The 27932-nt window shown below is 44.3% G+C and overlaps 1 protein-coding gene across 1 annotated transcript in view; it reads right to left on the reverse strand.

Annotated features, from left to right (window-relative positions):
- CHD8 (chromodomain helicase DNA binding protein 8) overlaps positions 1 to 27932 on the reverse strand; it is a gene marked incomplete in the record, with an annotated part of 4119653 nt that overhangs the window by 3753047 nt on the left and 338674 nt on the right. Inside the window, 1 exon segment of the mRNA XM_044057960.1 lies at positions 3003 to 3117. Within this exon segment, the coding sequence (XP_043913895.1) occupies positions 3003 to 3117 (115 nt within the window).

Below are 27932 nucleotides of genomic sequence, written 5' to 3' on the forward strand. Positions count from 1 at the left end.
CAAGGGACGTCGTGGTGTGGGCCTAAACATGACGCAGTAAGAATGAAAATCTCTGTGAGGTATTTGCTTTCCACAGGCAAGACAATTGTTAACTTTTTCTGACATCGGCTAGAGCAAGAAAAAAGGATCCCCAATGGGGTACTTCGCTTTAGTAGACTTCAGGTTTGAAGCTTGAAAAACAAAAATTTCAGATCGCGGCTGACCGGCACTTGCGAACATCTTCGGGCTCCTCGGCAAGAAAGACTGATGTAATGGCATTGGCTGCCTGTTTTATATCCCTGGCGACCTGATGTCATGTAAGAAGCGACAGCAGACGACGCAGAAATCCCAAGACTCTGGTATTCGGGCCAACTGAGGGCTACCTGCAGGCAGATAACCCAAGTGTGATGACTGCAACAGTGAAACACTAACCTCTCCCTGCCTTAGGGGCAGACATGGTCCACTGTTTGCTTCTCTGCTGGCCCTGGGATAGGGGCCTGGATGGTCTGTCCCTGCAGGGCTGATCTTGGCCCTGTCTGCTAGCTGCAGGGAAGGACCAGTGCTTAGAGGGAAAGTTCCTGCTGAACATGGGAGTTTGAACCTCAAAGAAATCTTTTACTGTTTGCATAGATTTTGCTTTGTCTTCCATCTTTAAGCACCTCTTCTGCTTTTACTCCAAACAAGCAGTCCTTATCCAGGGGTGCATCAATTAGTTTAGACTTGACCGGATCAGGGAGAGGTTGTTCCTTCAGCTATGCATGTCTCCTAATGATAGAGCCTGACACTGCTGTCCTGCTAGATGATTCTAGGGCGTCATATCCACAGTGTAATGAGCGTTTGGCCACTTGACAAGCAGAGTGCAGTAAATCTGCTAACTATTTTGAATTGGCAGTCAGGAAAGGTAGAAAACTTTTGTTTAATAGTTCCAAAGTGTGTTGTTGATATTTTAACATGTAAAACTGACAGTTGAGTGCTCTGATAGATAAGGTTGCAGAGGTGTACACTTTTTTAGCCAATCTGTCCAGATCTCTGGAATCCTTGTGAAAAGGAATAAGATTCTTGGCTGAACTTGTCTTAGCTCCTTTAGATCCCTGTGTAATGACCTCTGCGTCTGCAGCAGGATTTCTGTGCAGGTATTTGTGAGAATCTGGTACTCTAATACCAGTCAGGTTTACTGGGAGCAGGTGGGAGGGCATCGGGGGCCAAGCTGGATTCATGGAAAACATCATCAACCACTTCTAAAATAGGGGGGATGGCCAGGGGTCTGTGCTGGGGCAAGTCCAGCAGCTCTCTAAGTCTTTTCTTAGACTGGGGAAAGTCCTGAGATTCCCATTGGAAACATTCCCTGCAGGTGTGAAGGGTTTCCCCAAAGGAGCCGTCCACTGGAGGGGAGTCAGAAGGGATGGATTCCTCTACACCTGAATCCTCATAAGCACTCAGCGGTTGCTGTTTCTCTTCAAAATCTAAATATTCCAATTCCTCAGAATCCTGTTCCGTCATAACTTCTGGAGAAGGGTGCCTTTTCCTTTTTGAAGCTGTGGCTGGACTTCCCCAGATAAGGGAGATGAGACCCTCTGCCATTTTAAGAATTTGTGCTTGGGGTGGTGGAGCAGGAGCAATATGATGGCTAGAAGCAGATTTTCTAGGAGTGACCTGGCTTCTAGGAATGGGAGAATCTGTCGGTCTGAGAGAAACCGTAGTCGGAAGAGAAGGCGTTGCCTTTTGTCTAGATTCTGTAGTGCGAAAGGCCTCCTCGGAAGCCGGTGCCTGCGTCGCGGCTCCAGATCCAACACAGGCAAACAAAGGCTCAGAAGACGAAGATTTCTGCAGCATACCAGACTCCAAAAGGGTCTGGATAGAGGCCTGCATAGATATCGAATCAGGCATCAGGGGCTGCAAAAGTGCCTCACTGAATTCCGGTGAACTGACGACCTGCTTAGCGGTAGAGTCATCAAAAGGCTTGGCCTTGCGTGGTCTGTCTCCATCTTTATCTCTGTGTTTTTTCAGAAAGTCCATGGACTGTTGGCTGGCTGACACCATTTCAGAATTAGAAGATGGAACATGAAAATAACAGTCTACAATAAGAGCTCTATGGTGAATGGTTCTCGCATTACAGAGGGCACAGAACCGGCAAATGCGGACACAGTGGTCTGGGCCTAAACAAGTGACGAAGAATGGAAGTCTCAGTGTGGGATCTGCTTTCTACAGGCGAGAATTGTTACATTTTTCGGATATCAGTTAGGGCAAGAAAAAAGGGTCCCCAACGGGGTACTTAGCTTTAGACGTTTTCAGCTGAAATTCCAGCTCTGGTATCGACAGACTGACACTTGCGTGAACTGATTCTGCTACGGGCTCCTTGGCAAGAAAGACAGATGTAATGATGGTGGCTGCTTTGCTTTATAGCACCGACAACTTGACACAAGACTGCAGCCGACACAGAAAAACATTGACTCTGGTATTCGGGCTGGCCAAGGGCTACCATAGCAGGGATAAGCCACAGGTGATGACTGCAACAGTGAAACACAAAGAACACCTTCTCTGATCCAGTGCTTTGGTATACTTCACTGAGTTCAGATCCAACCAGATATACCAATTCACATGCTGGAGCAGAGAAAAAAAAAAAAGACAAACATTACATCTGTTTTTATACTCTTTCCTCTTCTCCAAACTACTAAACCACAAATCTATAAAAATGCACAAATTTACTGTATATACTGTTTACAAACTTTCTTCAATAGTCGTGTATGCCTTAATGTCCACTTACACTTTCCATTCTACTTCTGTCCGTTAAAGCTTCATTAATATTTACCCACTACAATCAACTGTACCTTCTTGTTACCTCTTGGCTGTACAAGTCCAAGCTGAACATGAAAACGGTTCAAATTGATCAGTATGGTACCCCAGTTAAATGAAAGTGAATAAATTAAACATCACTTTTTGTCAACTATAAACAACTAAGCATGCCTATGACTCAAGACAGTCTCTCTCTCTCTCTTTTCAAACTGTCACAGGTGTTTACATACCTGAATAGCGGTTTCTTCCTCCTCCTTGGGAGACTGAGGTGGCGTGAGTTCGACATCAGACGTGTCAGATGAAGGATTCCTTCTCCTCTTCTTCCCAACAACAGGTGTTATTGTGCTACAAAAGTTGAAAAAAGTGAATTGTGTACTTCTGACATTTCCGCTATTAATATACAAGAATGTTTTTCTTCCCTTCCTCTGTTACCTGCATGCAATTGTCCCATCAAACTACAAAAACTCAAAACAGCAGTAATGCGGAGATAAGGGAAGGCAGAGTCCTACAACATCTACTGCACATAGTTAGAAGGCATCTGTTAATACCCAGTAATACTGAGATAAGGGAAGGCTGAGTCCTACAACATCTACTACACATAGTTAGAAGGCATCTGTTAATACCCAGTAATACTGAGATAAGGGAAGGCTGCAAGTCCTACAACATCTACTGCACATAGTTAGAAGGCATATGTTAATACCCAGTAATACTGAGATAAGGGAAGGCTGCAAGTCCTACAACATCTACTGCACATAGTTAGAAGGCATCTGTTAATACCCATTAATACTGAGATAAGGGAAGGCAGAGTCCTACAACATCTACTGCACATAGTTAGAAGGCATCTGTTAATACCCAGTAATACTGAGATAAAAGAAGGCTGCAAGTCCTACAACATCTACTGCACATAGTTAGAAGGCATCTGTTAATACCCATTAATACTGAGATAAGGGAAGGCAGAGTCCTACAACATCTACTGCACATAGTTAGAAGGCATCTGTTAATACCCAGTAATACTGAGATAAGGGAAGGCTGCAAGTCCTATAACATCTACTACACATAGTTAGAAGGCATCTGTTAATACCCAGTAATACTGAGATAAGGGAAGGCTGAGTCCTACAACATCTACTGCACATAGTTAGAAGGCATCTGTTAACACCCAGTAATACTGAGATAAGGGAAGGCAGAGTCCTACAACATCTACTGCACATACTTAGAAGGCATCTGTTAATACCCAGTAATACTGAGATAAGGGAAGGCTGCAAGTCCTACAACATCTACTGCACATAGTTAGAAGGCATCTGTTAATACCCAGTAATACTGAGATAAGGGAAGGCAGAGTCCTACAACATCTACTGCACATAGTTAGAAGGCATCTGTTAACACCCAGTAATACTGAGATAAGGGAAGGCAGAGTCCTACAACATCTACTGCACATAGTTAGAAGGCATCTGTTAATACCCAGTAATACTGAGATAAGGGAAGGCTGCAAGTCCTACAACATCTACTGCACATAGTTAGAAGGCATCTGTTAATACCCAGTAATACTGAGATAAGGGAAGGCAGAGTCCTACAACATCTACTGCACATAGTTAGAAGGCATCTGTTAATACCCATTAATACTGAGATAAGGGAAGGCTGAGTCCTACAACATCTACTGCACATAGTTAGAAGGCATCTGTTAACACCCAGTAATACTGAGATAAGGGAAGGCAGAGTCCTACAACATCTACTGCACATAGTTAGAAGGCATCTGTTAATACCCAGTAATACTGAGATAAGGGAAGGCAGAGTCCTACAACATCTACTGCACATAGTTAGAAGGCATCTGTTAATACCCATTCATACTGAGATAAGGGAAGGCAGAGTCCTACAACATCTACTGCACATAGTTAGAAGGCATCTGTTAATACCCAGTAATACTGAGATAAGGGAAGGCTGCAAGTCCTACAACATCTACTGCACATAGTTAGAAGGCATCTGTTAATACCCATTAATACTGAGATAAGGGAAGGCAGAGTCCTACAACATCTACTGCACATAGTTAGAAGGCATCTGTTAATACCCAGTAATACTGAGATAAGGGGAGGCAGAGTCCTACAACATCTACTGCACATAGTTAGAAGGCATCTGTTAATACCCAGTAATACTGAGATAAGGGAAGGCTGAGTCCTACAACATCTACTGCACATAGTTAGAAGGCATCTGTTAATACCCAGTAATACTGAGATAAGGGAAGGCTGCAAGTCCTACAACATCTACTGCACATAGTTAGAAGGCATCTGTTAATACCCAGTAATACTGAGATAAGGGAAGGCTGGGTCCTACAAATTCTACTGCACAGTTAGAAGGCATCTGTTAATACCCATTAATACTGAGATAAGGGAAGGCTGCAAGTCCTACAGCATCTACTGCACATAGTTAGAAGGCATCTGTTAATACCCAGTAATACTGAGATAAGGGAAGGCAGAGTCCTACAACATCTACTGCACATAGTTAGAAGGCATCTGTTAACACCCAGTAATACTGAGATAAGGGAAGGCTGAGTCCTACAACATCTACTGCACATAGTTAGAAGGCATCTGTTAATACCCAGTAATACTGAGATAAGGGAAGGCTGCAAGTCCTACAACATCTACTGCACATAGTTAGAAGGCATCTGTTAATACCCATTAATACTGAGATAAGGGAAGGCAGAGTCCTACAACATCTACTGCACAAAGTTAGAAGGCATCTGTTAATACCCAGTAATACTGAGATAAGGGAAGGCAGAGTCCTACAACATCTAGTGCACATAGTTAGAAGGCATCTGTTAATACCCAGTAATACTGAGATAAGGGAAGGCAGAGTCCTACAACATCTACTGCACATAGTTAGAAGGCATCTGTTAATACCCAGTAATACTGAGATAAGGGAAGGCTGAGTCCTACAACATCTACTGCACATAGTTAGAAGGCATCTGTTAATACCCAGTAATACTGAGATAAGGGAAGGCTGAGTCCTACAACATCTACTGCACATAGTTAGAAGGCATCTGTTAATACCCAGTAATACTGAGATAAGGGAAGGCTGCAAGTCCTACAACATCTACTGCACATAGTTAGAAGGCATCTGTTAATACCCAATAATACTGAGATAAGGGAAGGCTGAGTCCTAGAACATCTACTGCACATAGTTAGAAGGCATCTGTTAATACCCAGTAATACTGAGATAAGGGAAGGCTGAGTCCTACAACATCTACTGCACATAGTTAGAAGGCATCTGTTAATACCCATTAATACTGAGATAAGGGAAGGCAGAGTCCTACAACATCTACTGCACATAGTTAGAAGGCATCTGTTAATACCCATTAATACTGAGATAAGGGAAGGCAGAGTCCTACAACATCTACTGCACATAGTTAGAAGGCATCTGTTAATACCCATTAATACTGAGATAAGGGAAGGCAGAGTCCTACAACATCTACTGCACATAGTTAGAAGGCATCTGTTAATACCCATTAATACTGAGATAAGGGAAGGCAGAGTCCTACAACATCTACTGCACATAGTTAGAAGGCATCTGTTAATACCCAGTAATACTGAGATAAGGGAAGGCTGAGTCCTACAACATCTACTGCACAGTTAGAAGGCATCTGTTAATACCCATTAATACTGAGATAAGGGAAGGCAGAGTCCTACAACATCTACTGCACATAGTTAGAAGGCATCTGTTAATACCCAGTAATACTGAGATAAGGGAAGGCAGAGTCCTACAACATCTACTGCATATAGTTAGAAGGCATCTGTTAATACCCAGTAATACTGAGATAAGGGAAGGCAGAGTCCTACAACATCTACTGCACATAGTTAGAAGGCATCTGTTAATACCCATTAATACTGAGATAAGGGAAGGCTGAGTCCTACAACATCTACTGCACATAGTTAGAAGGCATCTGTTAATACCCAGTAATACTGAGATAAGGGAAGGCTGAGTCCTACAACATCTACTGCACATAGTTAGAAGGCATCTGTTAATACCCATTAATACTGAGATAAGGGAAGGCAGAGTCCTACAACATCTACTGCACATAGTTAGAAGGCATCTGTTAATACCCAGTAATACTGAGATAAGGGAAGGCTGAGTCCTACAACATCTACTGCACATAGTTAGAAGGCATCTGTTAATACCCATTAATACTGAGATAAGGGAAGGCTGAGTCCTACAACATCTACTGCACATAGTTAGAAGGCATCTGTTAATACCCAGTAATACTGAGATAAGGGAAGGCAGAGTCCTACAACATCTACTGCACATAGTTAGAAGGCATCTGTTAATACCCAGTAATACTGAGATAAGGGAAGGCTGCAAGTCCTACAACATTCTACTGCCCATAGTTAGAAGGCATCTGTTAATATCCATTAATACTGAGATAAGGGAAGGCAGAGTCCTACAACATCTACTACACATAGTTAGAAGGCATCTGTTAATACCCAGTAATACTGAGATAAGGGAAGGCAGAGTCCTACCACATCTACTGCACATAGTTAGAAGGCATCTGTTAATACCCATTAATACTGAGATAAGGGAAGGCAGAGTCCTACAACATCTACTGCACATAGTTAGAAGGCATCTGTTAATACCCAGTAATACTGAGATAAGGGAAGGCTGAGTCCTACAACATCTACTGCACATAGTTAGAAGGCATCTGTTAATACCCAGTAATACTGAGATAAGGGAAGGCAGAGTCCTACAACATCTACTGCACATAGTTAGAAGGCATCTGTTAATACCCAGTAATACTGAGATAAGGGAAGGCAGAGTCCTACAACATCTACTGCACATAGTTAGAAGGCATCTGTTAATACCCAGTAATACTGAGATAAGGGAAGGCAGAGTCCTACAACATCTACTGCACATAGTTAGAAGGCATCTGTTAATACCCAGTAATACTGAGATAAGGGAAGACTGCAAGTCCTACAACATCTACTGCACATAGTTAGAAGGCATCTGTTAATACCCAGTAATACTGAGATAAGGGAAGGCAGAGTCCTACAACATCTACTGCACATAGTTAGAAGGCATCTGTTAATACCCAGTAATACTGAGATAAGGGAAGGCTGCAAGTCCTATAACATCTACTACACATAGTTAGAAGGCATCTGTTAATACCCAGTAATACTGAGATAAGGGAAGGCAGAGTCCTACAACATCTACTGCACATAGTTAGAAGGCATCTGTTAATACCCAGTAATACTGAGATAAGGGAAGGCAGCGTCCTACAACATCTACTGCACATAGTTAGAAGGCATCTGCTAATACCCAGTAATACTGAGATAAGGGAAGGCTGCAAGTCCTACAACATCTACTGCACATAGTTAGAAGGCATCTGTTAATACCCAGTAATACTGAGATAAGGGAAGGCTGCAAGTCCTACAACATCTACTGCACATAGTTAGAAGGCATCTGTTAATACCCATTAATACTGAGATAAGGGAAGGCTGAGTCCTACAACATCTACTGCACATAGTTAGAAGGCATCTGTTAATACCCAGTAATACTGAGATAAGGGAAGGCTGAGTCCTACAACATCTACTGCACATAGTTAGAAGGCATCTGTTAATACCCAGTAATACTGAGATAAGGGAAGGCAGAGTCCTACAACATCTACTGCACATAGTTAGAAGGCATCTGTTAATACCCAGTAATACTGAGATAAGGGAAGGCAGAGTCCTACAACATCTACTGCACATAGTTAGAAGGCATCTGTTAATACCCAGTAATACTGAGATAAGGGAAGGCAGAGTCCTACAACATCTACTGCACATAGTTAGAAGGCATCTGTTAATACCCAATAATACTGAGATAAGGGAAGGCTGCAAGTCCTACAACATCTACTGCACATAGTTAGAAGGCATCTGTTAATACCCATTAATACTGAGATAAGGGAAGGCAGAGTCCTACAACATCTACTGCACATAGTTAGAAGGCATCTGTTAATACCCAGTAATACTGAGATAAGGGAAGGCTGAGTCCTACAACATCTACTGCACATAGTTAGAAGGCATCTGTTAATACCCAGTAATACTGAGATAAGGGAAGGCTGAGTCCTACAACATCTACTGCACATAGTTAGAAGGCATCTGTTAATACCCAGTAATACTGAGGTAAGGGAAGGCAGAGTCCTACAACATCTACTGCACATAGTTAGAAGGCATCTGTTAATACCCATTAATACTGAGATAAGGGAAGGCTGCAAGTCCTACAACATCTACTGCACATAGTTAGAAGGCATCTGTTAATACCCAGTAATACTGAGATAAGGGAAGGCAGAGTCCTACAACATCTACTGCACATAGTTAGAAGGCATCTGTTAATACCCAGTAATACTGAGATAAGGGAAGGCAGAGTCCTACAACATCTACTGCACATAGTTAGAAGGCATCTGTTAATACCCAGTAATACTGAGATAAGGGAAGGCGGAGTCCTAGAACATCTACTGCACATAGTTAGAAGGCATCTGTTAATACCCAGTAATACTGAGATAAGGGAAGGCTGAGTCCTACAACATCTACTGCACATAGTTAGAAGGCATCTGTTAATACCCAGTAATACTGAGATAAGGGAAGGCAGAGTCCTACAACATCTACTGCACATAGTTAGAAGGCATCTGTTAATACCCAGTAATACTGAGATAAGGGAAGGCTGCAAGTCCTATAACATCTACTGCACATAGTTAGAAGGCATCTGTTAATACCCAGTAATACTGAGATAAGGGAAGGCTGCAAGTCCTACAACATCTACTGCACATAGTTAGAAGGCATCTGTTAATACCCAGTAATACTGAGATAAGGGAAGGCAGAGTCCTACAACATCTACTACACATAGTTAGAAGGCATCTGTTAATACCCAGTAATACTGAGATAAGGGAAGGCTGAGTCCTAGAACATCTACTGCACATAGTTAGAAGGCATCTGTTAATACCCAGTAATACTGAGATAAGGGAAGGCTGAGTCCTACAACATCTACTGCACATAGTTAGAAGGCATCTGTTAATACCCATTAATACTGAGATAAGGGACGGCTGAGTCCTACAACATCTACTGCACATAGTTAGAAGGCATCTGTTAATACCCAGTAATACTGAGATAAGGGAAGGCAGAGTCCTACAACATCTACTGCACATAGTTAGAAGGCATCTGTTAATACCCAGTAATACTGAGATAAGGGAAGGCAGAGTCCTACAACATATACTGCACAGTTAGAAGGCATCTGTTACTACCCAGTAATACTGAGATAAGGGAAGGCTGCAAGTCCTACAACATCTACTGCACATAGTTAGAAGGCATCTGTTAATACCCAGTAATACTGAGATAAAGGAAGGCAGAGTCCTACAACATCTACTGCACATAGTTAGAAGGCATCTGTTAATACCCAGTAATACTGAGATAAGGGAAGGCAGAGTCCTACAACATCTACTGCACATAGTTAGAAGGCATCTGTTAATACCCATTAATACTGAGATAAGGGAAGGCTGAGTCCTACAACATCTACTGCACATAGTTAGAAGGCATCTGTTAATACCCAGTAATACTGAGATAAGGGAAGGCAGAGTCCTACAACATCTACTGCACATAGTTAGAAGGCATCTGTTAATAACCAGTAATACTGAGATAAGGGAAGGCTGCAAGTCCTACAACATCTACTGCACTAGTTAAAAGGCATCTGCTGTTGTTGTTTGCTTGTTTTTTCGGCTTCCCCCGGTTAGGGGATCGCCACAGCAGAACTCCGGTCCGCTAATGATTGGCAGTAGATTTTTTAATGGTGCCAAGTTGCCAGCCCGACGCCCACCCTTCAGCGAAGGCACGCCCATTCACTCATGTCTTTCGGAGGCCACTCGACTGCAAGGAGGACATGCAGACTCCACACAGGAGGCACTCCAGCCGTGAATCTAACAGCAGAACCTCTTGCTGTGAGGCAACACTGCTACCGCTGTACCACCACGGCATCTGTTAATACCCATTAATACAGAGATAAGGGAAGGCTGAGTCATATAACATCTACTGCACACAGTTAGAAGGCATCTGTTAATACCCATTAATACTGAGATAAGGGAAAGCTGAGTCCTATAGCATCTACTGCACATAGTTAGAAGGCATTGGTTAATACCCATTATACAACAACCCCCCCCCCCATTAATATGCCAAAACGTGCACGCTGATAGGTCAGCATGCACACTGTAAATCAGACTTATACTATTGGAAATTAGTACAAGTCTTTTTTTTTTTTTTTTTTTTCTTACAGCAACGGAGAAAGTAAGATCTCTGTTGCTTTTTAGAAACTGTCTCGCTTTGTTAAAGGAGTTTAACATAGCAAGACAGCTTTAAAAAAACCAACGGAGAAAGGAATATCTCCGTTGCTTTTTTTTATAACTGCCTCACTATGTTAAACTCCTTTAACACAGCGAGACACTTTCTAAAGCAATGTAGAAAGCAAGATCTCCGTTGCTTTTTAGAAAGTGTCTCGCTACATTAAAGAAGTTTAACATAGCGAAACAGCTTTAAAAAAGCAACGGTGCTTTTTTTAAAGCTGTCTCGCAATGTTAAACTCCTTTAACATAGCAGGACACTTTCTAAAAAGCAACAAAGATCTTGCTTTTTCCACTGCTTCTACCCACAGCTCTGATGTAGTGCGCAAGCATACGCATGCGCAATACATCAGGACTGCCGCAGAATACCGGACAGCTGCGGAAGGGCAGCAAGGAGGCATTATACAATGCCATTATTTAAGAAAAGAAAGTATTTTTTTTCTTAAATAATGTCATTATACAATAGCAATAACCCACTTCTGCGTGTGGGTAATGCTGGATTTACCCACGGTTGTCTTTGGCCACTCGGGCTTTGCCCTCGTGACCAAACCACGCCAACCGTGGGTAAATCCAGCATTACTCACACCCAGGCGTGGGTTATTGCTAAAGTAATACTGAGATAAGGGAAGACTGAGTCCTATAACATCTACTGCACAGTTAGAAGGCATCTGTTAATACCCACTAATACTGAGAGAAGGGAAGGCTGAGTCCTTTAACATCTACTACACACAGTTAGAAGGCATCTGTTAATACCCATTAATACTGAGAGAAGGGAAGGCTGAGTGCCCTACATCTACTACACATAGTTAGAAGGCATCTGTTAATACCCAGTATTACTGAGATAAGGGAAGGCAGAGTCCTACAACATCTACTGCACATAGTTAGAAGGCATCTGTTAATACCCATTAATACTGAGATAAGGGAAGGCTGAGTGTCCTACATCTACTGCACATGTTTAGAAGGCGTCTGTTAATACCCAGCAATACTGAGATAAGGGAAGGCCAAGTCCTATAATATCTACTGCACATAGAAGGCATCTGCTAATACCCATTAATACTGAGATAAGGGAAGGCTGTGAGTCCTATAACATCTACTGCACATAGTTAGAAGGCATCTGTTAATACCCATTAATACAGCCTATACTGAGGTAAGGGAAGGCTGCGAGTCCTATAACATCTACTGCACATAGTTAGAAGGTATATGTTAATACCACAAGTGTCCCACAAAAGAATGACGTACTAGCACGGAAACTGATACATTGATCAGCTGCAGTACAATTAACATTCCACACCAGGAAGTCGTTTACATGGAAACGGGAGTAAAATAAGTGATTACCCAAGAGGAAAAAAGACAAAATATTTCCAAGACCTTCCAGAATCCATAACTTAAGACTGGCAAGGTGCTGATGCAAAAAAAATACTGCATCAAATACTCAGATCCTTACACCTTACAAAACTCCTTGCTGCAAACTAGAATACTATTCCTTCCGAAATCAGATTAGCAGGACTGCCATTCACACACAGCTTTTAAATCTGCTGTATACAGTCATGCACACGTTTTACCGACAACAGATGCATCAGAGGCTCATTAACATCATTACTCCACATCTAACTCAGACAGCTAATACTGAATCACCTACACACTCAAGCAAATATCGTAACAGCTCTGGTGCGAGTCTTCAGGTCATGTACATACATACTTACATCTACTCACTGCTGCATAACAGTCGTACATAAGCACTACACTTGATGCGCATAACCAATTGGTGCCATACTGTGTCAATGTTTTGAAGCTACACTATGTTCTAATTACAGTCACTATACTATATTAAACACAAAAAGTACAGTTTTGTACCTACCATAAATGTAGATGTCCGAGAGGTATGCATCTGCAGTCCTAACAAATGGGTTGTCCTGCCTCAGGCAGCCCTTCGGTCGGCCGGATTCCAAAGTCTGGGTCTGGCCTCGGCTGATGTCACACTTCACCCGACGTCACAGCTGCTGTTTATTGGGTATAAAGGCATCAGCCGACGCCATTTTCCTCAGTGTTTCTTGCCCCAGATGTCAGGTGCCCTCTAGGAAGGCTAAATTTGGATAAATGCAAATGGTTCCAAACAGTAGAGAGCAAACAATATAAGCATGTATATACATATATACAAACAAATACACCATAGTAGATTCCCCCAGCTAGCTACAAGATGGGCAAATACCCTAAGAGTACCACAGAGGGGAAGGAGGGTGGGTAATCCTGACTGCAGATGCATACCTCTCGGACATCTACATTTATGGTAGGTACAAAACTGTACTATGTCCTTCAAGGATGCATCTGCAGTCCTAACATATGGGTAGAATACCATAGCCAAACTGGGGGTGGAGGCACTAAGATGATTATGGTGTAGTTAAAATCCCTTGCAAAACAGCAGTTACAAAACCTGCTCGGGATCTGGAGTATAAAGGTAGATTATAATGCTTGGCAAATGTATGCACGGAGCTCCAAGTAGCAGCTTCTAAGATGTCTTTGGTAGCCACTCCTCGTAGGAAAGCTGTAGTAGTGGCTGTAGCCCTTGTGGAGTGAGGTCTGATGTTTTCTGGAGTTGTCTTTCCATGAAATGAGTAACAAAATCTAATGCAATTTCCTATCCATTTTGAGATTGTCTGTTTTGAAATTGCTTTTCCTTCCATTCCTGTTGCATACGCTACCAGGAGCTGGTCAGTCTTTCTGTTGGTCTTGGTTCTGTCCAAATAATAGCGCAATTGCCTGTGCACATCCAATGTATGTAGTAGTCTTTCCCCCCCTGTTCTGTGGGTTGGGGAAGAATGTTGGCAGGTGGATTGCTTGGTTCAATGATACCCTGGAGACCACTTTTGGCATAAAAGTAGGATTAGTTCTCAAGGACACACTATCCTGATGGAAGTTAAGGAAGGGCTGTACGGCCATTAATGCCTGTAATTCAGAAACCCTTCTTGCTGAAGTGATTGCAAGCAGGAAAGCAGTTTTCCAATTCTGCTGTTGCTGCTGGTTCGAAAGGGGGAAGTGTTAACTTTTCCAGCACAAAGTTAAGGTCCCATGTAGGCAAAGGTGGCTTCCTTGGAGGCTTTACATTTTTATTTCCTCTCAGAAACTGCCTGAGTAGAGGATGAGAGAAGACTGGAGGATCCAAGTTGTATTCTGCTGAAATTGCTGATGCATGAATCTTAATGGAGGAGTAAGTCAGTCCATTGTGGAAAAGTTCTGCTAAGTACTCCAGGATGTTAGCTATGTTTGCTAATGATACATTTTCTCCTTTTGCTGCACTCCAAATGAGGTATCTTTTCCATTTGGCTGAATAAGTCTTCCTTGTGGAGGGTCTGCGAGCCTCCAGGATAATGTCTTTAACCCTCTGAGATAAGTCTGGGTTATTTTGCTTTATGTAATATTCCAAGCAGCTAGCTGCAGTGTTTTCAAGTTTGGATGTAGGATCTTGTAGTTGTTCTGTGTTAGCAGTAAAGGAACCAGAGGTAGAGGCCATGCGTGTGTCCGAGACATACTCCTCAGTAGCGGGTACCAATGCTGCCTCGGCCAGTCTGGAGCTATCAGGATGATTCTTGGGTGATCTTCTTTGATCTTCAGTAGCACTGTGCATCAAAGGAAGAGGAGGGAATGCATATGCTGTCAGGTTTTCCCAACTGAAGGATCGAGAGTCCACCTTCCAAGCAAGTGGGTGGAATGTCCTTGTGCAGAATTTCCTCAGTTGGTGGTTGTGTGGGGATGTGAACAGGTCTATTTCTGGTAGTCCCCATTTCTTTGCAATGGTTTTGAAGATGTCTGGATGCAGCATCCATTCGTGGGCATCCGTGGTAGTTCTGCTTAAGGTGTCTGCTAGTGCATTTTCTTCTCCTGGCACAAATTTGGCCTGTAGTTGAATGTTGTGGTTCAGGGCCACATTCCACAGGTCCATTGCCATCCGGCATAGAGGATATGAGTGTGTGCCTCCCTGTTTGTTGATATACCACATGACTGTGGTGTTGTCCGTCCTTATCAGCAAATGACCTTGTTGAAGAAAAGGTCTGAAAGTCTGAAGTGCCTGTTTCACTGCCAGCATCTCTTTTTGATTTATATGTAGGTTCAGCTGGTCTTGTGTCCATAGGCCTTGTATACACTTGTCCACCATGTGTGCCCCCCAGCCTAGGTCTGAGGTGTCCGTGGTGACAGTCTGGCTTGGGTGAGGTTTGTGGAAGGGCAGACCTCTGTTCAGCTGACAGGCCTGAGCCCACCACCGGAATTCTTGTTTCAGGCATGGAATTATTGGAATCTGGGCTTCTAGACTGTGCTTGTGTTGAGACCATAAATTCCTTGGGTACCATTGCAACTTCCTCATATGTAGCCTGGCATGTGGAATCAATATTATGCAGGATGCCATGTATCCGAGGGCTTGCAGAATTTTCCTTGCTGTAAGCTGGTTCTGCGTTGTTAATGCCATGAAATAGAGTGGTAGTTGCTTTTGCTTTTCTGCTGTGAGAAATGCCATTTGATTTGATGTGTCCAGTTCTGCACCCAAGAATGTTATCCTTTGGGATGGTAGCAGCCTTGACTTTTTCATGTTGACTGTGTATCCCAGGGCTTGCAGTAGTTGTATAACCTTTTCCAAATCTTTTGTTAATTTGGTCTTGTTGTCCGCTTGTAGCAGGCAGTCGTCCAGGTATGGATAAATTTGAATTCCCTGAAGCCTGCAATGAGCAATTACTGATGCCAGGCATTTCGTGAATACTCTGGGCGCAGTAGATAAGCCAAAGGGCAATGCTGAGAATTGATAATGCTCTGATCCTGCAAGAAATCTGAGGTATCTTCTGCAATCTGGTCGTATAGGGACGTGCAGGTATGCCTCCTTGAGATCTAGAGTCACCAGCCAAGACTCCTTGCCCAGCATGGGAAGAAGTTGCTGTAGGGTCAGCATTCTGAATTTTGGAACAATGAGATATGTGTTCAGAGCGGACAGGTCGAGAATAGGTCTCCATTGGTTTCCTTTTCTTGGAACCAGGAAAAGTCTGGAGTAAAATCCCTGCCCTTGTTCCATAGGCGGTACCTTTTCTATAGCTCTCATCCTTAATAGGTGGTTGATTTGTGCTAGAGCATTTGTTTTTTGGTTTGGTGGTAGGTTTGGCATTCCTCTCTTCTTTGGTAGAGTGTGGAAGTGAAACCTGTAGCCTTTGTCTATTGTCTGTAAAATCCATTTGTCTCCTGTAATGTAATGCCAGTTTACGGAAAATAAGGCAAGCTTTACGCCTAAGGGTGCTTGCAGTTGTTCCCTGGTAGGCGGTATCAGAGTCAAGTCATTGTGTCTGTCCTGTGGGAGTGGTCGTAGCTGGATCTGTGGCAGTACTTCTCTGGTTGTTAGGCTGCCACTGACGTCCCCTGTAGGCACCTCTGGATTGACCTCTGCCCCTTGGGCGCCTATTTCTGCCTCTCTGAGCTCTGGAGGTGTCTGGAAAGGACCAATTCTTCGAAGGCCAATTTCTACTAAACCTCGGAGGCTGGACTTGTAAGAAATCCTTGACTGTTTGGACAGATTTTGCTTTTTCTTCCACCTTCTTTAGCACTTGCTGTGCAGGGGAACCAAACAAACTTTGTTTCTCCATGGGAGCATCTAGAAGCTTTGACTTTAAATGGTCTGGTAAGGATTGCTCTTTTAACCAGGCATGCCTTCTAATCACTGTTCCAGTCATAGCTGATCTAAAGGAAGCCTCCAGTGCATCATAGCCGCATTTTAAAGAATGATTACTGACCTGCTGAGTATTATGTACCAAATCCTGAAGGGACTTACGGTCTATAGGTTCAGGAGAGGACAGTTTTTTATTTAGCTGGTCTAACAAAAAATCCTGATATTGAATAATGTGGAATTGACAGTTTAAGGCCCTAGCCGAAAGAGTAGCAGAAGTATAAACTTTTTTACCCAATCTCTCTAATGCTCTAGATTCTCTTTCAGAGGGGAGGGGGTTTTTGGCAGAGGCAGCTGCTACAGCTTTGGGGCCCTGTGAAATGGTTTCAGGATCTGCAATAGGAGCCTTATACAAGTGAAAGTGTGTGTCCGGGACCCTGTAATATCTGTCGGGCTTGGCAGGGGCCGGGGGAAGAGAGTCAGGGGCAGTACAGGCATCATTATAAGCATCATCAACAACTGTGAGTACTGGAGGAATGGCTAAAGGCCTATGCTGTGGTAAATGTAAAAAGGTCCTAAGCTGTTTCCTTGAATCTGAGAAATCCTGGCCCTGCCATTGAAAATACTCTCTCATAGCATGTAAAGTTTCTCCAAAAGAAAATTCCTCTGGAGGCGAGGCAGAAGGAATGGAGTCTTCTGCATAAGAATCCTCATAAGGAGAATATGGGCCTTCTGGAGAACCTGAGTTTTCTGAATCATCTGAGGAATAGTCTGTAGAAACAGGTTCGGGGGGCTCTGCTCTAGGCCTCTTCTCTGGAGGGGGTTGAGAGGCCCTGTCTGGGTGAGGTTGGGATCCCCTGATCAAAGAAATGAGATCCTCAGCCAAGCTGAGCATTTGGGAACTGGAGGTAGGCCTGTGTGAGGGGGTTTTAGCAGGCAAGGCCTTAGAAGATTTAGCTGCTTTAGCCCTAGAAAAAGCCTTGATAGACATAGATGCAGGGGGCCTAGCAGCTCCACGTGCAGGAGTAGATATGTCTAAAGGAATAGTATCGGATAAATCCTGGGAGCCTGCAACAGCAGGGGTAAGTTCAGTAGCGGATTCAGCCATGCTGTGTGAGGCCTCGGCTATAGGAGGCAAGCTTTCGGCCGAAGAACCGAGGACTCGGTTTCGTCCGAAACAAAGACACTCGCGGCTGGCTTAACCGTGGTTTCGGCCGAAACCGCGGACCGCGAGTGTCGGTCCTTTTCCTTACGCTTTTTAGCTAATTGTGAAGTCGGAGTCTCCGACGGCATTTTGTAAGCAAAAGCGGGACCAAAAAACTCCTCTGCAAACTCTGACCGACGTCTAAGTGTCCGTCGGTTGAAGGAAGCACAGGCTAGACAAGCTGATACGTCATGGTCTGGGCCTAAGCAAGGAAGGCAGTAAGAGTGGAAATCCTTATGAGGTATTTGTTTCCCACAAGTTAAACAATTATTTACTTTTTCTGACATCGGCCGAGGCAAGAAAGAGTCCCCAATGGGGTACTTAGCTTTTTAGAAGTCTTCGGTAGTAGAAATCTCTGGATCTGACCGACCGGCACTTGCGAACAGCTTCTGCTTCGGGCACCGCGCGGCAAGAAAGACTGAGGAAAATGGCGTCGGCTGATGCCTTTATACCCAATAAACAGAAGCTGTGACGTCGGGTGAAGTGCGACATCAGCCGAGGCCAGACCCAGACTTTGGAATCCGGCCGACCGAAGGGCTGCCTGAGGCAGGACAACCCATATGTTAGGACTGCAGATGCATCCTTGAAGGACATCTCAGTATTTTCCATAATCTGTACGTTAACACACTGCTACTGCGGGTCTACTTTATTTATGCGAATGCATATGCATCAAACAGAGAAACCATCAAAACACAATAAAAACGCTACACAACAAACATGACATGTAACACCTGTAGGCAAGGGGGCAAGCACCTCCCTGCACCCCCCACACACCCCGCTACTTAAATATACCAACTCAGAGATCGCACTACATTGAAGTAAACTGAAATCTCCACCTACGGAGATTTCCGTTTACAGTTTTTGACAGTTCACACTTTCGATGCATATGGTTCATTGCATATGCAATCACTGTTTTAAGCTTTTGCGTAAATAAAGTAGACCTGGCACTGTTATGTACCCTACAGCAAACCACATGCATGTATTCTGAGCTTGAATAAATTTGTTATACACAGCACTGGCTATCACTGTTGCAGTTCTTGTGCCTCTGGCCAGAGAGACAGCTGACAACTGGTGCTTGGATTCACTTTCACAGTTTTCAAAAGAAATGAATCAGGCAAGTCAAAACTGCCTACCTATTACTTTTACAATACTGATTAGCTGTGGAAGTCCGAGATCATAAGCTTGGCGAAACTAGCCAGCGCCAGTCTCATTACAAGACAATGACCATACAATACTGATTAGCTGCACAAGTGAGAGATCATAAGCTGGGCAAAACAGGCCAGAACCAGTCTCACCACAAGACAATGACCATCTAAAGAAAAACCTAACCACCTTTAGGCTGTAGGCATCTCCTGCTAGATTCTTCTCTCCAGCTAAAGTACAGTTTTGTACCTACCATAAATGTAGATGTTCGAGTGCTAATACAGCTGCAGTCATAACAGATGGGTTCTACTGCAGTCAGGCGGGTCCTCGGTCGGCCGAATTCCAAAGTCTAGGTCCGGCGTCGGTTGTCGTCGCTTCTTCCCTGACGTCAGTGCGACAGGGGTATAAAGGAACCAGCCGACGCCATTTTCTTGAGTTTTTCTTGCCCCAGATGTCAGGTGCCCCCAGAAGGAAGGCAATACATAAATTTGTGTGATAATGCAGTGCAATATAATCCAAATACAGTAGTTGCAAGCAAATACATCATAAATGAACACCCCAATCAGGTTGTAAGAGGATGTGTTAGCCTATAGGCCTGTCCCAAGAGAGGAGGGAGGGAGGGAATCCTGGACTGCAGCTGTATTAGCACTCGAACATCTACATTTATGGTAGGTACAAAACTGTACTATGTTCATTGTGCATACAGCTGCAGTCATAACAGATTGGTAGAATCCCAAAGCTAAGAAAGGGGTGGTAGGCACTAGGTAGAAAGTACAGTTTTGTACCTACCATAAATGTAGATGTCCGATAGATATGCAACTGCAGTCCTGACATATGGGTTGTCCTGCCTCAGGCAGCCCTTCGGTCGGCCAGATTCCAAAGTATGGGTCCGACGTCGGCCGATGTCGCCTCCTCCCCGACGTCAGAGCGGCTGGAGTATGAAGGCATCCGCCGACGCCATCTTCTTCAGTGTTTCTTGCCCCAGATGCCAGGTGCCCTCCAAGGAAGGCTAAATTTTGTGAATGGATAAACAAAAAATTCCAGACATGCACAACAGTAATAAACAGATACACCATAACAGATATCCCCAGCTAAAAAGGAGAGGGGGAATGGACCCAAGGAAAAAAGCAGAGGGGTAGGAGGGAGGGAAAACCTGACTGCAGTTGCATATCTATCGGACATCTACATTTATGGTAGGTACAAAACTGTACGATGTTCTTCAAGAATGCAACTGCAGTCCTGACATATGGGTTGAATACCATAGCCAAGCTGGGGGTGGTAGGATCTAAGCAAGGGATGGTGTAGCTAAAAGACCCTGCAGGACTGCAGAAGCAAAGCCTGCTCGGGATCTGGAGTATAAAGGCAGGTTGTAGTGTTTGGTAAATGTATGCACGGAGCTCCATGTAGCAGCCTCTAGAATGTCCTTTGTAGCCACTCCTCTTAGAAAGGCTGTGGATGTGGCTATAGCTCTGGTTGAGTGTGGCCTAATATTGGCTGGCACACCCTTTCCATGGAAGGAGTAACAGAATCTGATGCAGTGTCCAATCCATTTTGAAATTGTTTGGAGACTGCCTTTCCTTGTACTCCGGCAGCATAGGCTACAAATAGTTGGTCAGACATCCTGGTGATCTTTGTTCTGTCCAAGTAGCAGCGTAATTGTGTGTGTATGTCGTATGCAGCAGCTTTTCCCCTTTATTTTGAGGATTGGGAAAGAAAGTAGGCAGGTGAATTGCTTGATTTAGGGACACCCTGGATATCACTTTTGGCATGAATGAAGGATTGGTCCTTAGAGAAACTCTGTCCTGATGAAAAATGAGAAAGGGAGGTACTGCCATGAGGGCCTGTATCTCCGAGACTCTTCTTGCTGAGGCAACTGCCAACAGGAAGACCATTTTCCAGGAGAGAAATTGCATTTCTGAAGATGCTGCTGGTTCAAAAGGAGGAAGAGTTAATTTTTCCAAGACGTAGTTGAGGTCCCATGCAGGAACTGGTGGTTTTCTGGGAGGTTTGATATTCTTTATCCCTCTTAGAAACCGTCTTAGCAAGGGATGCAAAAACACAGGTGGGTCACAGTTGTAATTTGCTGAGATTGCTGAAGCGTGAATTTTAATGGAAGAATATGAGAGGCCACTATGAAACATTTCTGCCAAGTATTCTAATATCTGAGGTATGCTCATCACTGATGCATCCTGGCCCTTTCTGGCATTCCAGATGATGAATCTCTTCCACTTGGCCGAATAGGTTTTTCTGGTGGAAGGTCTGCATGCTTCCAGCAAGATTTCCTGAACCTTTTCGGAGAGGGGGACATGGGACAAAGTCATGGAACCCTCCAAGCTGCCAGATGCAACGTTTGCAGGTTTTGATGAACAGTCCTGTAATTGTGTTGAGTTAGGAGCAGAGGCCATTGGGGCAAGGGCCACGGTTTGGTGTGAGTTATGCTCAGTAGCAAGGGATACCAATGCTGCCTCGGCCAGTCTGGAGCTATCGGTATTCCTTTTGGTTGCTCTGCTTTGATCTTCAGTAACACCTTGGTCAGTAATGGTAGAGGAGGGAATGCATAGATTTTTAGGGTATTCCAGCTGAAGGAGAGAGCATCCGTTCTCCAGGCTAGAGGATGGTGTGTCCTTGAGCAGAACCTGTCCAGGTGGTGATTGAGATGAGAAGCAAAGAGATCTATGTCCGGTCTTCCCCATGCAGTTGTTATTTGTGAGAAAATGTGTGGATGCAGCATCCATTCGTGTGCATCCACGAAATTTCTGCTCAACCTGTCCGCCAGAACATTGTCCTTGCCCGGAACAAATTGGGATTGTAAATGGATGTTCAGTTTCAGGGACTTTTCCCAAAGAGCCATTGTTAGTCTGCAGAGGGGATACGAGTGAGTGCCTCCTTGTTTGTTTATATACCACATGACAGTGGTGTTGTCTGTCCTTATTAGCAGATGGCCTTGTTGAAGAGATTTTCCAAAGGCTTCTATTGCATGTATCACTGCCAAAAGATTTATGTGCAGAGGCATTTCCGTGGGAGTCCATTGACCTTGAATGCATCTATCCTCCATGTGTGCCCCCCCATCCATGATCTGAGGCGTCTGTTGTAATGGTTTGACTTGCTTGAACTTTGTTGAAAGGCATGCCTTCGTTTAAATGGCTTGCTTGAGCCCACCACAAAAATTCCCTTTGCAGGCATGGAATGAGTGGTATTACGTCTTCTAGGTTGTGGCTGTGTTGAGACCATAAGCTTTTTAGGTACCATTGTAGCTTTCTCATGTGTAGTCTTGCCAGAGGGATCAGAAGAATGCAAGATGCCATGAAACCCAGGGCCTGCAGGATCTTCCTTGCGGTCAGCTGGGTAAGTTTTGCTAGGCTTTTGAAGTAATCTGGTAAATGCTGTTGTTTCTCCTCTGTGAGGAAAGCCATTTGTGATTGTGTGTCCAGTTTTGCTCCTAGAAAAATAATCTTTTGGGATGGCAATAGTCTTGATTTTTGAATGTTGACTGCGTATCCCAAAGCCTGTAGCAACTGAATGACATAGTCCAAGTTTTTTATCAATGTTTGTTTGCTGTCTGCTTGTATGAGGCAGTCGTCCAGGTAAGGGTATATTTGAATCCCTGGAGTCTGCAATGTGCAACTACTGATGCCAGGCATTTCGTGAATACTCTGGGCGCAGTAGATAAGCCAAACGGCAATGCTGAGAATTGATAATGCTCTGTTCCTGCAAGAAATCTGAGGTGTCTTCTGCAGCTGTGTCTGATTGGGACATGCAGGTATGCCTCCTTGAGGTCCAGAGTAACCAGCCAAGACCCCTTGCCCAGCATGGGAAGGAGTTGCTGTAACGTCAGCATTTTGAATTTTGGCACAATGAGAAAGGTGTTTAGAACGGACAAGTCCAGGATAGGCCTCCATTGCTTTTCTTTTCTTGGAACAAGGAACAGTCTTGAATAGAATCCCTGGCCTTGTTCCTGAGGAGGAACCTTTTCTATAGCTTTTATTTGTAACAGCTTTGAAACTTGTAAGAGAGCCTCTGCCCTTTGATTATGTGGCAGGTTTGGCATGCCTTGTCTCGTTGGTAAGGCGTGGAAGTGGAACCTGTAACCTCTGTCTATTATGTCCAGAATCCATTTGTCCTTGGTTAAAATGTGCCAGTTCTTTGAGAATAAAGGATAATTTTCCGCCTAGAGGTGCTTCTCTTTGAGCCTTGGTAGGCGGAGTGAAAGTCAAGTCATTTTGATTGTCCCTGTGGTGCAGGTGAACTCCCTGCGCCACTTCTCTGATTTGGTGGCTGCCATTGGCGGCCCCTGTAGAAGCCTCAGTATTGCCCTCTACCTCGAGCACGCCTGTTTTTTCCCCTTTGAAACTTGTCTGAGTCTGGAAAGGACCAATTCTTTGAAGGCCAATTCCTGCTGAATCTGGGAGGCTGAACCTGGAGGAAATCCTTGACAGTCTGTACTGATTTTGCCTTTTCCTCAATAGACTTCAACACATCCTGTGCATTAGCACCGAAAAGCTTCTGTTTTTCCAGAGGTGCATCCAGGAGCTTAACTTTAACATGGTCTGGCAATGGCTGTTCTTTCAACCAACATGTCATGGCTGCCCTACATGAAGCTTCCAATGCATCATAACCACACTGAAGAAAATGACTGCTAACCAGCTGAGTATTATGAACCAAATCCTGCAATGCCTTTCTATCTATAGGCTCAGGAGAGGCTAACTTTCTGCAAATCATCCATTAAGTAATCCTGGTACTGAAACATATGAAAAAGGCAGTTGAGTGACCTCATGGCAAGGGTGCAAGAGGTATAAACTTTTTTGCCCCATCTCTCCAGGGACCTAGCTTCCCTGTCAGCAGGCAGAGGGTTTTTGGCCGAGGAAGTAGCCACTCCTTTGGGGCCCTGTGAAATAGTTTCTAGATCCACAGAGTGGGCCTTAAAGAGATGCTTATGGGTTTCAGGGACCCTGTAATATCTGTCAGGCTTGACAGGAGCAGGAGGGAGAGAATCAGGCAAAGCACTGGAGTCTGAGTATACATCATCAAGGACATCCAAACACTGGAGGAATAGCTAAAGGTCTGTGTTGGGGTAGCTTAAGGAAGGTACGTAGCCTTTTCCTGGAGTCAGAAAATTCCTGACCCTGCCACTGGAAATGTTCTCTCATGGAGTGGAGAACTTCACCAAAAGAAATATCCTCTGGAGGGGAGGCAGAGGGAATTGAATCCTCAGCATCCGAGTCCTCATAGGCCTGGAAGGATTCTTCCTGGGTATCTGAGTGCTCTGAATCCCCAGAGGCTTCATCTGAAGAGAGGGTGTCTGTCTGCTCAGTTCTAGGACTTTTATCTGCAGGCGGCTGAGAACCTCTGTCTGGGTGCGGCTGAGAACCCCTGATGAGAGATTAGATCTGCAGCAAGAGTCATGATCTGTCTATCAGAAGAGGGGCCCTGAGAAGTAGATTTAGGATGGGCCTTGGCCTGGCTGGCAGCCTTAGCACGTGCAAAGGCCTTGATGGACATGGACACCAGAGGCCTAGCTGCCCCACGTGCAGGGGTAACCTTGTCCACAGGAATGGTGTCAGGTAAATCTAGAGCTTCGGTTTCTGGAGGAAAATCAACAACCGGCACCGTTGAAATCTCCGGGACCGAAGAACGCGTTAAACTGGTGTCGTCGGCCTGGGGCGGATGAATTACTGCTTCCGAAGGGACCGATGCACTCGTGGAGGGCTTAGGCGTGGTATAGGTGGACGACGCGGGCCAAGGATGTTGGTCCCGGTCCTTGCGTTTTTTGGTAGATTGTGCTGTCGGTTGTTCTGACGGCATGATATAAGCGAAAGATTCGCCAAAAAAGTCTTCGGCAAATTCTGCCCGGCGCCTGAGTGTGCGCTTATTAAAACAAGCACAGGCAGCACAGGCCGAGACGTCGTGGTGTGGGCCCAGGCAAGGGAGGCAGTAAGAATGGAAGTCCTTATGAGGTATTTGTTTACCACAAGATAAACAATTAACTTTTTCAGTTTTTTCTGACATCGGCTGATGCAAGAAAAAATGTTCCCCAACGGGCACAGGAGACACCGTCAAAGGTGTGTCGTCGGTAATCAGAGGCTGCGTAGGCGCCTCGCTGAGAACCGGACCACGTGTAGTCGGCTTTGGTGTGGTGTCGGTAGAGGCATGACCTCGTGTCGGTCCTTGTCTTTGCGTTTTTTAGACAAAACCGGAGACGGAGTATCCGACGACATAGTATAGTTAAATGCTTTCCCAAAATAATGCTGGGCAAACTCTGCCCGACGCTTAATAGTGCGTTTGTTGAATGTAGCACAAAAACGACAGACTGATACGTCGTGGTCTGGGCCTAAACAAGGTATACAGAGGGAATGGAAATCCTTATGCGGTATTTGCTTCCCACAAGAAATACAATTAACTTTGTCTGACATCGATCTGAGGCAAGAAAAGTTTCCCCAATGGGGTACTTAGCTTTTAAGAAGACTTCGGTTTCCAAATTTTCGTAATCTCAGGAGCTGGCCGACCGGCACTTGCGAACTGCTTCTGCTTCGGGCACCGCGCGGCAAGAAAGACTGAAGAAAATGACGTAGGCTGGTTCCTTTATACCCCTGTCGCACTGATGTCAGGGAAGAAGCGACGACAACAGACGCCGGACCTAGACTTTGGAATTCGGCCGACCGAGGACCCGCCTGACGGCAGGAGAACCCATCTGTTATGACTGCAGTGTATGCATGATGAACATCTTACACCTGTCAAACTCACCATCTCATCCAGCACTGCACACCTACCACTAGCTTACAGATGAGAAATGTAATTGTAGGCCTGAGATATTTCAAACTGCCCTCAGTCCATCTATTATATTTTAACATAGGTATTTCTGAGATGGTACATATTGATCCAAACCTTGGTTACAGCTCTCCCAGTGTGAAAAGGCAGCTAGCAAGTCCATTTATTTGGGTGAAACTCAGTTACTGGTTAATTTCTACACTGCCTGAATGTCAGCCACTAAAAAATGTGCAGAAAGATGCAATCAACTACAAAAGAAAAAACTGTGGGGAGGAAGAGCCTTGCAACTGTTCAACAAAAAGCAGCTCAGGTTTCAGCCTCTGTAAAGGGAAAGCTTCCAGTAATTTACAGGAATAAATCCATCTAATATATTCGGGTGTGTCTGAAACACAGGCAATGCAGAAATACAGTCAAATGACAAAAGACTGTAAAAAAATAGAACAAGCTTTAAGTAGTTATTCAGATGAGCTGATAAAAAGTACAGTTGCGTTCACTTACCATAAATGTAGATGTTAAAGTGCGTTCACTATTGCAGTCATCACACTTGGCTTATCTGCCCCTCAAGTAGCCTTTCTGTGTCGGATGCTGCTGCTTCTTCCATGACGTCAGGTCATCAGGGGTATAAAACAGGCAGCAGACTCCATTAAATCAGTTTTTCTTGCCCCAGATGTCAGGAGCCCCCCAAATAGGAAGCTAGCATATGGTGGTGAAAGTACAGTTGTGTACCTACCATAAATGTAGATGTTAGCGTGTATTCACTGTTGCAGTCATTACACTTGGGTTATCCTGCTGGCAGGCTACCCGCAGTCAGCCTGAATTCCAAAGTCCTGGTCCGGCGTTGGTTGCTGTCGCCTCATCCCTGACGTCAGTGCGCCAGGGGTATACAAGATGCAGCCAAAGCCATTTTCTTCAGTTTTTCTTGCCCCAGATGTCAGGTGCCCCCAAGAAGGTAGGCAATACATATTGCTTATAAAAGCATACACTAAAATAAAACAATACCTTCATGTACAAGCAAATACACCACATAGGTTGTATAGGACAGAGAAGTATAGATAAGTACCAGTAAAGAAAGGGGGATAGAGGGAGGATAACCTGGACTGCAACAATGAATACACTCAAACATCTACATTTATGGTAGGTACACAACTGTACTATGTTCATCGTGTTTCACTGTTGCAGTCATTACACTTGGGTTGAATCCCAAGGCTGAGGTAGTGCGGCTGGGTCTAAAAAGGATTTGGAGTGGCTAAGAGACCCTGCAGAATTGCAGTGGCAAAGCCTGCTCTGGATTTAGAGTAGAGAGGTAAGTGACAATGCTTGGTAAAAGTGTGCACTGAACTCCAAGTTGCAGCCTCCAAAATTTCCTTGGTAGGTACTCCTCTGAGAAAGGATGCTGATGTGGCTGCTGCCCTGGTAGAATGTGGCCTAATATTCTTAGGCAGTGACTTGCCATGCTGTGCATAGCAGAAACGAATACAGTGTCCCATCCATTTTGAAATAGTCTGCTTTGAAATAGCCTTTCCTTGTGATCCTGCAGCATATGCTACAAACAGTTGCTCAGTTTTTCTGTAAGCTTTTATTTTGTCCAAGTAGAAACGTAGCTCCCTATGTATGTCCAAAGAGTGCAGAAGTCTCTCCCCTTTATTCTGGGGATTTGGATAAAATGTTGGCAAATGAATGGTTTGGTTAAGAGCCACACTGGATACTACCTTTGGCATAAATGTTGGGTTTGTCCTTAGAGAATCCCTGTCTGGATGAAAAATGATAAAAGGTTCCACTGCCATTAATGTCTGTAACTCTGAGACTCTTATTGCTGAAGTCATTGCTAGGAGCAGAGCAGTTTTCCATAAGAATTTTATATCAGCTGTATTGGCTGGCTCAAAAGGAGGTAGTGTGAGCTTTTCCAAGACAAAGTTGAGGTCCCATGTAGGTATTGGTGCTCTCCTTGGGGGTCTTATGTTTTTTGCCCCTCTGAGGTACTGTCTTAGCAGTGGATGTGAGAAAATAGGAGGTTCCGTATTGTAATGAGCTGAAGTAGCAGAGGCATGGATCTTAATTGATGAGAAGGA

This window comes from Protopterus annectens, chromosome 16.part0 (assembly GCF_019279795.1).
Source record: "Protopterus annectens isolate FY-2018-M chromosome 16.part0, PAN1.0, whole genome shotgun sequence".
Classification (NCBI taxonomy): Eukaryota; Metazoa; Chordata; order Ceratodontiformes; family Protopteridae; genus Protopterus; species Protopterus annectens.